Below are 13985 nucleotides of genomic sequence, written 5' to 3'. Positions count from 1 at the left end.
TCTACCGGGTCTTCTCTCGTTCATAGATAATCCTGTATTCCATCTGTTGCCTCATCATGTCTACATCTCTCGTTCATCCAATCTATTCTACGGCATCATCGCACCATTTTCCGGAAGCTACAAAGATCGGACGAGCAGTCCGAAACTGCTCAATGCGCAAACGAAGCGCAATCAGGTGATTGACGCTCCAATAATCGTAAGGTAATCTGTTCGATCTACCGGATCCTTTATAGTTCCAGAATTCGATCATCAATGTTCGCCGTCGACATCAATTTACTATCGCCTCCCATGGATTGAGCTGATGAACCGCCCATTGAAGAGATGCACCATTCACTATTTTCGATTAATCGGACCTCACAAGCGAGTTACGAAAGAGAGAGAGAGTCATAGGACGATCCATCTTTTGTTTGAAAATTTGAAACTTTATGTTTCAAGGTGGCCGGAATGATCGGTCACAAACGATCATAAATGAATATTTAAAAAATAATTTGCTGTAAATATTGTATATAATCTAATCGTAAGTCTGAATTCGCTGAAAACAAACAAATGAACTAGTCTAAGGCATAGCATAAGTTCTCGCTGAATTGAAATTCTCTCAGCGCGCTCTAGAATCATCATCACATGCAAATGAAATCAGTTAAAATAAACACCGGTAGCGTGCAGATGTAGTACGGTCGTTTTGTGTTGTGCGTTTCCAACCACGTTCGTTCGGTCGACCATTCAATAAAGGTGTGCAGTTGTATCTATTTTGTGAAACCAAATCGATTTCTATTGGTATCCGAAATCGATTCTGATTACGTTGGAGGGCATGACTTAATGAAACGTCGGTACATCGGTACGGTTCGTCGTGAGTGAGTGGAATTCACAGACCAGCTGGACAGGGTAAAGGTATCGTGAAGATCACGACATAGTGAAGTGAAACGGACTGTGCAAAATCTTCCTTCTGTGGGGCAGAAGAAAGTTAAATAGTGTTGTTTTTAGTGCTATTTCTGAGACTGTTGGTTTCTGTGTGCCGTTCTGAGGAACGGATAGCAAACTCCTCCGATTTCCGGCATTCTCGAGCCTGGCGGCTCGATCACTCTCTGTAGTACAAAGAACAGAATGCGTTCACTGCATATGTTCTTGGCCATCCAATAAATCTCTTGCGGAAGGCCCCTAGATCTACACGCGTAACTGAAGATCAATTTTCCGGTTTCAAATATGGTACATGCTCTCTGTAGTACAAAGAACATAATGCGTTCACTGCATATGTTCTTGGTCATCCAAGAAATCCCTGGAGTAAGGCCTTTCTATCTACACGCGTAACTGAAGATCAATTTTCCGGTTTCAAATATGGTACATGCTCTCTGTAGTACAAAGAACAGAATGCGTTCACTGCATATGTTCTTGGCCATCCAAGAAATCCCTGGAGTAAGGCCTTCCGATCTACACGCGTAACTGAAGATCAATTTTCCGGTTTCAAATATGGTACATGCTCTCTGTAGTACAAAGAACAGAATGCGTTCACTGCATATGTTCTTGGTCATCCAAGAAATCCCTGAAGTAAGGCCTTTCGATCTACACGCGTAACTGAAGATCAATTTTCCGGTTTCAAATATGGTACATGCTCTCTGTAGTACAAAGAACAGAATGCGTTTACTGCATATGTTCTTGGTCATCCAAGAAATCCCTGGAGTAAGGCCTTTCGATCTACACGTGTAACTGAAGATCAATTTTCCGGTTTCAAATATGGTACATGCTCTCTGTAGTACAAAGAACAGAATGCGTTCACTGCATATGTTCTTGGTCATCCAAGAAATCCCTGAAGTAAGGCCTTTCGATCTACACGCGTAACTGAAGATCAATTTTCCGGTTTCAAATATGGTACATGCTCTCTGTAGTACAAAGAACAGAATGCGTTCACTGCATATGTTCTTGGTCATCCAAGAAATCCCTGGAGTAAGGCCTTTCGATCTACACGTGTAACTGAAGATCAATTTTCCGGTTTCAAATATGGTACATGCTCTCTGTAGTACAAAGAACAGAACGCGTTCACTGCACATGTTCTTGGTCATCCAAGAAATCCCTGGAGTAAGGCCTTTTGATCTACACGCGTAACTGAAGATCACTTTTCCGGTTTCAAATAGGGTACATGCTCTCTGTAGTACAAAGAACAGAATGCGTTCACTGTATATGTTCTTGTTCATCCAAGAAATCCCTGGAGTAAGGCCTTTCGATCTACACGAGTAACTGAAGATCAATTTTCCGGTTTCAAATATGGTACATGCTCTCTGTAGTACAAAGAACAGAATGCGTTCACTGTATATGTTCTTGGTCATCCAAGAAATCCCTGGAGTAAGGCCTTCCGATCTACACGCGTAACTGAAGATCAAATTTCCGGTTTCAAATATGGTACATGCTCTCTGTAGTACAAAGAACATAATGCGTTCACTGCATATGTTCTTGGTCATCCAAGAAATCCCTGGAGTAAGGCCTTTCGATCTACACGCGTAACTGAAGATCACTTTTCCGGTTTCAAATATGGTACATGCTCTCTGTAGCACAAAGAACAGAATGCGTTCACTGCTTATGTTCTTGGTCATCCAAGAAATCCCTGGAGTAAGGCCTTTCGATCTACACGCGTAGCTGATGATCAATTCTCCGGTTTCAAATAAGGTACATGCTCTCTGTAGTACGAATAACAGAATGCCCTCACAGCATATGTTCTTGGTCATTCAAGAAATCCCTGGAATAAGCAATTTGATCTTCACGCGTAGCTGAAGATCAATGTTCCGATTTTAAATATGGTTTATGCTCTCTTCATATTGAATACATTTGTGTTGAACTTGATGTTAAACTTAAAAAACACACAAATAAAGGGATGATTCAAATATGACGTCCACTATTTTTTTAGATTTCTAGACCCCCCCCTCCTCTGTCACGCTTTTCTGTATACCTTGTATATGCAGTGTCACAAAATCTTACAAACCCCTCCTCTCCTAAAACCTGTGACATCATTGTTGAACGACCTCAAAGAAAAAAAACCAACTTAGTTCACCGAATAGTGATACTGCCTTTCTCGCATTTAGTCAAGACACCAACCTTATATGTCGCTTATATGGCTCGGCTTAATGTACCATTTTCGTAATAACTTTCAAACGCGATCAACTAGGCGTTGCCTTCTATCGAATAAAACTTGTTGCGAGAAAATCGGCTAAGGATTGCTATAAGAAAAGTTGTCTAATGTTTTTCTTAGCTTTTGTGCACACATACACACACATACACACACATACACGACCGGAACTGTCGGACCACCTCTGCAACCCGAAGACAAAGACGGCGCAATGCGCGAAAGCGTCCCCTGCGATAGCCGCCGGTAGTCGGGGCACCATCAGTGCGGAAGTTTCCTTCACCGGAACTGGTGGACCACCTTCGACGCCGGGGGAAGTCAGGAGGATTCGAGTGAGGAAATTTGCGGCACGACCGCCGAGGGATCGAGACAACGTAGAAGTGGATCTCAGCAAGCCAGTCGGCGAACTAGCCTAAGCTAGGGGCCGTAATTTTAGAAGAAGTGCATGAGCACAGCCCCCCCCCCCCCGGAATTAGTCGCAGCATCCCGTGGTCCCGGGGGGATCGAGGCAAGGAGGATAAGGGACCCGGTTTATCAAGGAGGCACATTTTTAGCAGGTCGGGAGGAGCCCATCCCTGTTCGCCTTCGAGCATAGTGTGGATGCTCGAGGTGTCTGTCGCGCAGATTTTTGATGGCCTTTAACCCTTGTAAAAAAAAAATAAGAATACACACATACACACATGCATACAGTTCGTTGAGTCGAGTAGATTGGTATATAACACTATGGGTCTCCGGGCCTTCTATAAAAAGTTCGTTCTTGGAGTGAAATGATAGCCTTTCGGTACAACTTTGTTGTATGAGAAAGGCAAAAATAATGGGTACATTATATATTCAAAACAGGCCTTTATATCGTTATTTACGCGTGTCGATCTGAAATGATCCACTTCAGGTATTTCTTGGATATCCGCGAACAGCTTTCATGCGCAGATTCTGTAACTGTGAAACCTCCATGAGTCGATATTAAAGGGACCTTACATTTACAAAACCATCTTGTAGATCATTGGTTATGCATGTAGATCTGAAGGCCTCCACTTCAGGTATTTCTTGGATAACCGCGAACGTCTTCCATACGCAGATTCTGTTATATGTACTACAATGGGTACATAACATTTAAAAAACAAGCCTGTAGATCATTGGTTACGCGTGTAGACCTGAAGGCCTTCACTTCAGGTATTTTGTGGATAACCGTGAAGATCTTCCATACGCAGATTTTATTATATGTACCACAATGGGTATATTGCATTTACAAAACAGGCCTGTAGATCATTGGTTACGCGTGTAGATCTGAAGGCCTTCACTTCCGGTATTTCTTGGATAACCGCGAACGTCTTTCATACGCAGATTTTGTTATATGTACAACAATAGGTACATTACATTTACAAAGCAGGCCTGTAGATCATTGGTTACGCGTGTAGATCTGAAGACCTCCACTTCAGGTATTTCTTGGATAACCGCGAACGTCTTCGATACGCAGATTATATCATATGTACCACAATGGATATATTACATTTACAAAACAGGCCTGTAGATCATTGGTTACGCGTGTAGACCTGAAGGCCTTCACTTCAGGGATTACTTGGATAACCGTGAAGATCTTCCATGCGCAGATTCTGTTATATGTACCACAATGGGTATATTGCATTTACAAAACAGGCCTGTAGATCATTGGATACGCGTGTAGATCTGAAGACCTTCACTTCAGGTATTTCTTGGATAACCGCGAACGTCTTCCATACGCAGATTCTGTTATATGTACCACAATGGGTAAACTACATTTACAAAACAGGCCTGTAGATCATCGGTTACGCGTGTAGACCTGAAGGCCTTCACTTCAGGGATTTCTTGGATAACCGCGAACGTCTTCGATACGCAGATTCTGTTATATGTACCACAATGGGTACATTACATTAACAAAATAGGCCTGTAGATCATTGGTTACGCGTGTAGATCTGAAGGCCTTCACTGCCGGTATTTCTTGGTTAACCGCGAACGTCTTCCATACGCAGATGCTGTTACATGTACTACAATGGGTATATTACATTTACAAAACAGGCCTGTACATCATTGGTTACGCGTGTAGACCTGAAGACCTTCACTTCAGGGATTTCTTGGATAACCGTGAGGATCTTCCATACGCAGATTCTGTTAAATGTACCACAATGGGTGTATTACATTTACAAAACAGGCCTGTAGATCATTGGATACGCGTGTAGATCTGAAGACCTCCACTTCAGGTATTTCTTGGATAACCGCGAACGCCTTCGATACGCAGATTCTGTTATATGTACCACAATGGGTACATTACATTAACAAAATAGGCCTGTAGATCATTGGTTACGCGTGTAGATCTGAAGGCCTTCACTTCAGGGATTTCTTGGATAACCGTGAAGATCTTCCATACGCAGATTCTATCATATGTACCACAATGGATATATTACATTTACAAAACAGGCCTGTAGATCATTGGTTACGCGTGTAGACCTGAAGGCCTTCACTTCAGGGATTTCTTGGATAACCGTGAAGATCTTCCATACGCAGATTCTATCATATGTACCACAATGGATATATTACATTTACAAAACAGGCCTGTAGATCATTGGTTACGCGTGTAGACCTGAAGGCCTTCACTTCAGGAATTTCTTGGATAACCGTGAAGATCTTCCATACGCAGATTCTGTTATATGTACCACAATGGGTATATTACATTTACAAAACAGGCCTGTAGATCATTGGATACGCGTGTAGATCTGAAGACCTCCACTTCAGGTTTTTCTTGGATAACCGCGAACGTCTTCGATACGCAGATTCTGTTACATGTACCACAATGGGTACATTACATTAACAAAATAGGCCTGTAGATCATTGGTTACGGGTGTAGATCTGAAGGCCTTCACTTCCGGTATTTCTTGGATAACCGCGAACGTCTTCCATACGCAGATTCTGTTATATATACTATAATGGAAACATTACATTTACAAAACAGGCCTGTAGATCATTGGTTACGCGTGTAGATCTGAAGACCTCCACTTCAGGTATTTCTTGGATAGCCGCGAACATCCTCCGTACACATATTCTATTCAATGTTTCACAATGTATTACACATATCATATTCAGAACAGGCCAATATTAATTGAATTTATGTTATTTTTATTTAACACGGTATGATACCGCATAAAAAACTAATTTGGTGTACTTGTAGAAATCGCACACCAATACCAACAGATTTATTTGACAGCAATCCATCGAGTTTTAGACTGGACGAATGAAAATTCTCATGGACGTAATCAGATTTTCATAAGACAAATTTAAAAAATTTGAAGGGTATTTTTGATTGCCGATTCTCAATAAACTATGATTTGTTCAATGCGCTAATAGTACACAATGAAAACTAGGAACTCTAAAATACGTGTTGCATACAATTTAGATAGAGTAAGTAGTTGGGCTGGCGTATAAATTAGATTTGAAAACCAAGCACTACCTACTACGACGGGAATTAGCTCACTACCCTACGAACCGATTCATAAAAGTCGTCCCTTCAAACCTTTGCTCTCCGCACTCACTGGTCGTACTGGTTTATGATTTGGATGACTTCGACCATCCAGAAGCTCAGGGGCCTGGATGATGTCATATTGCAATCGTGCAATAATAGCTGCTCGAGGGGAGTGGATATTCTCGTTTGTCTCGTTAAATTGATGTTATTGGGGATGTAAAATGCGTTGTGCTTTTTTAAACGACGCCAATATGCGGTCGACACATAAATTGTTCGATTCACCGAGTTATTGAAAGTTAGACAGTATTTGCTTATTAAGCTTAAGAAACGATGGATCTTTAAATTGGAGTCAAACGTAAAGTTAGTAAATAAATTAACTATCATATTCTTTCTAACGAATAAACCGATTAGCTTGTTTCAAATAATTTATTAAATTGGATGAAATTTAATAGTTATTTACACGTTCTGATAATATAGGCACAACATACGCACATAAGCATATGTGAGGACATTCATTGGTCTATCAAAGAACGGTAAAACCAGAAAGCATGTAAACTGCTGTCATATTCAATCCTGCTCACAACTGTTTCGACGGTTCTGGCGGTGGTAATTACTAACCAGTCAGTGCCGCCACACTCGAGCAGTACACAAACTCCTTATTCACGGCGTGATGATCGATCATCGTTAGTTAATTAAGTCTCACAATAAATAACATGTTTGATAGAAATCTTTGCATCCGCGCCAAGCCAGTTTTCGTGTTCAGAATCCCCGACCCGACGTCCGGTCCGTCTTTCGTTGAGCAGCGGCAGAGAATCAAGAGAGCCGCTTCGGTGGGTAACCTGAGCTAAGTTGTGATTAAAACTGTTTATTTTGCATTTTCGACTAAGTTGTGCCGAACGGCTATCTTTCCCAAACAAAACAACGTGAATGCATGTAAGCAATAATCACTTTTCCAATACTTTTACCTGAATATGAGCAAATGGTTATAATTGGCGGAGTAAACATGATTATTGACTCCGCTAAGCCAGAGAAAGGCCTTACCACCACTAGGAGGATCAATAGAGCGTTTTTTTTGCAACAAGAACACGTGGCAGGGAGCCTGAGCTGAGGCTACACGTTGGAGAGTGATCTTGAAGAGCACAGCTCTCCACCGTTGAGCAGCGCAGCGCGCGAAATCTTCTTGCGAGCAACTAAGCGCAAAACCTTTTGTGTTTATATGTTTTAAAACATGATTTCGACATTGCAACCAGCTCAGTCAGTATTTGCGCGTCGCCGTCGTCGGAGAAGAACGGGTGGCAATAGTCCACCTTCGAGTTGTTCAAGAAGACTGTAGGCAGTTTAGAAGTTTTGCAAAGTGATCGGATGCGCGATCGCGGCACAAAGTAGTGAGCGCCAAAGGCGATTAAAATCTAGAATTCATATTAGGCAACCAGTCGTGACCGTGGTGTCGTGAAAGTGATTTTTTATCGGTGAAAAATCTTCGTACAAGTTGATAACTTGTTGACTCAGCAACGATGAAGCGTCTCCAATCCCGGCAGATCGTGTTCTTTGTTCTGCTGCTTCTGGCGGTGACGATGCCGGTGTTAGTTCCTGGTCAGCAGTATACCGGCGTAAAATGTAATTAATTTTATACTCGTTTTGCGATAAATAATTTTTGCGATTATTAATTCGGAAGATCAACGCGAACGGTGCACCGCGTCCTGGGAGTTTCCCAGAAAACACCGTACCGTTGTCGAATAGCGTTCTGGGTGCGATTTTGTATCGTCATGGGAGTTGATCACCATTCGTCACAGCTTCTCCAGTTGTCTATTGTTTGAGTTTTCTTCAGGAGAATACATTATGGTTTAAAAATTTAGTTTGGATTGCTTTCTGTGTATACTATTGTTGGATTCAGCTCATCTTAATTAACCCAGTCAACTTGATAACAGTAAGGCTGTACGGTATATTTTGGAAGCCATAGCAAAATGGTAAATCTGGGAATTACTTCAGGTGAAATTAGAGCTTGTATAAGAATATAACTGAATTTAGAAAGTTGAGTTGATTTCAATTGGTCTTTTACTTTTTAATTTTTTTTCCCGTTTTATTGCCTCAATCTTTCGTATTTTTGGCGCATCTATCGATTCACAACCCATTTTTTACCTTTTTGTATTAAGAATAGTTAGAGGCGTCAAAAAAGCTTATTTGTTTTGGGTAAGTGAATTAGTGAAATAATCTCCAAAAGTCATTTTTCACCTGATTTTTGAAAGCAATTCTAACATTTACATCAGATTTTTTAGCACAGATCTGAGGAAAAAAGCTTTTTCTAGCGTGCTAAGGTGATAAAATTGCAACAAATGCATAACTAGCCTAGATATTATAGAAAAAGGGCGTAACGAAAGATAGTCCATGATTTGAACATACTAGGGGAAGGGAGGTAGACTTGATCCCCGGGGAGACTTGATCACCCCCTGTTTTATCGAGAACTAAAGTAGTTTTGTTCTAGCGTATTTTTTAGTATAGATCCTCTAGACAAATGACCTTTATGTGGTGAGTTATTTTTTGGATTGCCAACCTTATTTATTCTGCAGAGCGGTTTGTCCATCAAAGTTTTAGGATATTTAAATTTGAAGTAATTGCCTCATTAAGGGGACATTTGATCCCCCATTAGTCACCCATACAAAAATTTGGCGAAAAAATTCAAAAAAATATAAATCTGTTCTCAGGCTTCTAATTTTTTGTAGATTTGACAGATTTGATGAAGGGTTGGCGGGAAAAAATATTTATTGCCTAGATATCATAGAAAGGGGATCAAGTCTCCCCAAATTTTAAAAATTGCATGTGCTGTCGAATTCAATAACAATGTCAATCCAAGGGGTGGGACGCTGAGCACACTGTTCCAAGCACACATTTTCACCGTATATTGGAACAATGTGGAACAATGAATTCACAAACTGTGGCACACTGTTGCACACTTTTGACACTGAATTTTCTAAATGTCAAAATTCGGCAACCCTGCCAAATATTGTCATTCTACTCTTGCTTTTTCCCAAAAAATATTGTAAACATGTGTTTGTTTTTGTTTTCAAAATGAACAGATAATTCAAGCTCTATCTGGAATAAGGGCGAATGTCGCAAGAGAGAATTCTCTTCGCCGACTTCCCCTCTTTTAAATTAAAGTGACAAGCAGATGATTTCGTTGCGGTTTTTCCCCTCAGAATGAAAGAAAACAATGAAAACTTGCATTCTGAGGTGATAAACCGCGAAGAAATCCACTGCTTGTCACTTTTATTTAAAAGAGGGGAAGTCGACGAAGAGAATCCTCTCTTGCGACATTCGCCCTTTTACCAGATAGAGCTTGAATTTTCAGGGCGAATCATCCGGATTTAGCGAACGGGAATAATTCAAGACAAAATTTTCCAAACGACTTATCTGATTTTGTAAACAAAGATTCAAACAACTATTTGACGATTCTGATAACTCTTCCACGCAAACCAACACCACCAATAGGTAGGTGAAGGTTTCCGCTACCTGTTGATGGTGTTGGTTTGCGTGGGAGAGCTATTGATTTCGTCAAATCGTCGTTTGAATCTTTGTTTACAAAAGCAGATAAGTCGTTTTGAAAATTTTGTCTTGAATTAATTGAGACTTCCAAACTGTAAATCAAAACCTGGGATATCATGCAGTTATTAACTTTTGACTATTGCTATGATCAGAGCACATCAGAGGCATGACTAAACCGAGGACTAAACGATAGCGTATGAATACCAATCAGACGAGTCTTTGCAAAAATAAATGGACCGGCTTGGGGATTTGCTGTGTTTATGTGGTCAAAAACAAATAATAGTTCATAGTAAGATTGATTTATTACGAGTGGAAAACGATTTGCACCTCCGCCTCTCGAACCCTTCATTGATAGTTTTTTTTTCTTCAAAGTAATTCCGTGGAATTTTCGTAGAATTCGGAGACTCGTACCTCGTACCCTTGCTGGTACCTTTCGAAACTCAATGCTCTTTGAAAAGGTTGCTAAGCTGTGAACTCGAACACATCAAGAACAATGGAATTTATCAATAAGGCTTGTTCGCGACAAAATCTGGACACAAAACTTTAAGAATAAAAATAAACTGCTGTTGGTTTATTTCGGTACGTTTTTTACTTCACATGGCTTCATTCCTTATCGATGCTTCGATGTATGCACGAAACTTGGTGACATTTGAATTTTCAAAGAAGTAATACGTGCCGAAAGATCAAGCATCCTCAGTAGAATTTGTTTCGAGCTCGTATCCTTCTGGTGGCTCATAAAATCCGTTTTTGTTCTACTCTCTAACGTTTTAGATGTTGTCAAACAAGCATCGACAAGTTTTAAAACGCTTTGAACAGTGTTCACATTAAAACAAAATGTTTTTAGTCAGTTTCTGGATCGAGAGACCCGAATTTCAATTGCGACTGCACACAATTCTTTCCGAACCTGCAATTCCTCCGACGCCATCTTTCACTACGTACTTGTAACACTCATGAGAAATATATTTTCAGAAAGTACAGACATACATTCATCAATCTACGAAATAATTCACTTGTTGATGAGCTATTTCAAAAGTTATACGTGTTTAAAGGTGTCCAGATTTTGTCGCGTACAAGCCTTATATGTATAAAAATGATGGAAGAGGAAAATAGCATAAAAACGATGGAAAAGGAATATTTAATGTTTACCAGCATAGCCCCCTACTCAATGCAACAGAACAGCAATGGAAACAGCCGGATTTGAGTTATATTTTCTGTCAAACCTTGCCGTTTCTGTCTTCGTATCAATCCGGCTGCTGTTGATGGTTGGAATCAGAGCAAGGGGCGGGTCGCTGAGCACAATACAATTCGTGCCCAATTAAATACATGTGCCTCTGATGTGCCTCGTTGTGTCACGATGTGCCAAATTTTTATTTGACAAAATAATACAATTTGGCATCACTGTTCGAGCATAAACATGATAGATCACGTGACTTCTGTCAAAATGATAAAACATGCAGGAACAAATTTTTATTTCGCCCGTCATAAAAAGAAAATACTATACCTAATCGGAAGGATCTTTAGAAGCAGTTTTAGTAAATTCAACGGGCCTAGAAGATGAGCTGCTATAATTGCAGAAACAGTAACACAGGAGATTGGGCTAGCACCGCATCGCATCATCCTAAAGGACCCCAATATAATTTTCAGGAAAAAGATGATGTTTCCACCGGATGGCTCTGATTCCAACCATCAACAGCAGCCGGATTGATCAGAAGACAGAAACGGCAAGGTTTGACAGAAAATATAACTCAAATCCGGCCGTTTCCATTGCTGTTCTGTTGCATTGAGTAGGGGGCTATACTGGTAAACATTAAATATTCCTTTTCCATCGTTTTTATGCTATTTTCCTCTTCCATCATTTTTATACATCTATTGATAAATTCCATTGTTCTTGATGTGTTCGAGTTCACAGCTTAGCAACCTTTTCAAAGAGCATTGAGTTTCGAAAGGTACCAGCAAGGGTACGAGGTACGAGTCTCCGAATTCTACGAAAATTCCACGGAATTACTTTGAAGAAAAAAATACTATCAATGAAGGGTTCGAGAGGCGGAGGTGCAAATCGTTTTCCACTCGTAATAAATCAATCTTACTATGAACTATTATTTGTTTTTGACCACATAAACACAGCAAATCCCCAAGCCGGTCCATTTATTTTTGCAAAGACTCGTCTGATTGGTATTCATACGCTATCGTTTAGTCCTCGGTTTAGTCATGCCTCTGATGTGCTCTGATCATAGCAATAGTCAAAAGTTAATAACTGCATGATATCCCAGGTTTTGATTTACAGTTTGGAAGTCTCGATTAATTATTCCCGTTCGCTAAATCCGGATGATTCGCCCTGAAAATTCAAGCTCTATCTGGTAAAAGGGCGAATGTCGCAAGAGAGGATTCTCTTCGTCGACTTCCCCTCTTTTAAATAAAAGTGACAAGCAGTGGATTTCTTCGCGGTTTATCACCTCAGAATGCAAGTTTTCATTGTTTTCTTTCATTCTGAGGGGAAAAACCGCAACGAAATCATCTGCTTGTCACTTTAATTTAAAAGAGGGAAATCAACGAGAATTCTCTCTTGCGACATTCGCCCTTATTCCAGATAGAGCTTGAATTATCTGTTCATTCTGAAAACAAAAACAAACACATGTTTACAATATAATTTGGGAAAAAGCAAGAGTAGAATGACAACATTTGGCAGGGTTGCCGAATTTTGACATTTAGAAAATTCAGTGTCAAAAGTGTGCAACAGTGTGCCACAGTTTGTGAATTCATTGTTCCACATTGTTCCAATATACGGTGAAAATGTGTGCTTGGAACAGTGTGCTCAGCGTCCCACCCCTTGAATCAGAGCCATCCGGTGGAAACATCATCTTTTTCCTGAAAATTATATTGGGGTCCTTTAGGATGATGCGATGCGGTGCTAGCCCAATCTCCTGTGTTACTGTTTCTGCAATTATAGCAGCTCATCTTCTAGGCCCGTTGAATTTACTAAAACTGCTTCTAAAGATCCTTCCGATTAGGTATAGTATTTTCTTTTTATGACGGGCGAAATAAAAATTTGTTCCTGCATGTTTTATCATTTTGACAGAAGTCACGTGATCTATCATGTTTATGCTCGAACAGTGATGCCAAATTGTATTATTTTGTCAAATAAAAATTTGGCACATCGTGACACAACGAGGCACATCAGAGGCACATGTATTTAATTGGGCACGAATTGTATTGTGCTCAGCGACCCGCCCCTTGTGTCAATCGTTCATGTATACGCACAGCAATTCAAAAAATTTGCGTATTTTGAAGGAAAATATTTTATAAATCTGAGGGCACTTTTCTAATATTATCAAAGCAAGTTATTAGAGAGGGATCAATTTCCCCCGAATATTTTAAAAGTCGATTTTTGACAGCACTCCAAAAAATCGATTGTGTATCAATTAGCAACCCTATAACCAGAGACCGGCGGAGTGAAAAACTGTCGAAATGGCAACATATTAAAATGCATGAAAACGTAGCAATGATACTGGCAGCACTTGAAAATTTTGCTTGCTTCTTATGGATGCAAAAAGTAAACAAGTCGAAATGGAACCGCTTTTGACGGTTCGATTGTAAACAAGATAGCGTCATCGCCGATCTCTTATTCTAGTATTTCTAGTATCAATAACTACAATAATTTAAAGACTGTCATACGTCAGTAAAGTTAAATACTATATTTCTTAGAGAGTCTGTGGGGAAATCACATATGTTTATTTACTTTTGACTATGATACATCGGAAATCAGAAAGGGGGATCAAGTCTACCCAGTCTCCTCTACGTTTTTAAAAATCATTTGCATTTGCATTGCAGCATTAAATGTATTAACTT

The 13985-nt window shown here is 40.1% G+C and overlaps 1 protein-coding gene across 1 annotated transcript in view; it reads left to right on the top strand.

Annotated features, from left to right (window-relative positions):
- Positions 1-7837: 7837 nt before the first annotated feature.
- LOC134225958 (BRD4-interacting chromatin-remodeling complex-associated protein-like) overlaps positions 7838-13985 on the top strand; it is a 91700-nt gene continuing 85552 nt past the window's right edge. Inside the window, exon 1 of the mRNA XM_062706422.1 lies at positions 7838-8216. Coding sequence (XP_062562406.1) covers positions 8114-8216 — 103 coding nt within the window. The 5' untranslated portion in view covers positions 7838-8113. The remainder of the gene's footprint in view (positions 8217-13985) is intronic.

The sequence above is a fragment of the Armigeres subalbatus genome, chromosome 3 (genome assembly GCF_024139115.2).
Source record: "Armigeres subalbatus isolate Guangzhou_Male chromosome 3, GZ_Asu_2, whole genome shotgun sequence".
NCBI classification, from domain to species: Eukaryota; Metazoa; Arthropoda; class Insecta; order Diptera; family Culicidae; genus Armigeres; species Armigeres subalbatus.
Note: the sequence above shows the minus strand (reverse complement) of the source record. Positions and strands in the feature narration are given on the sequence as shown.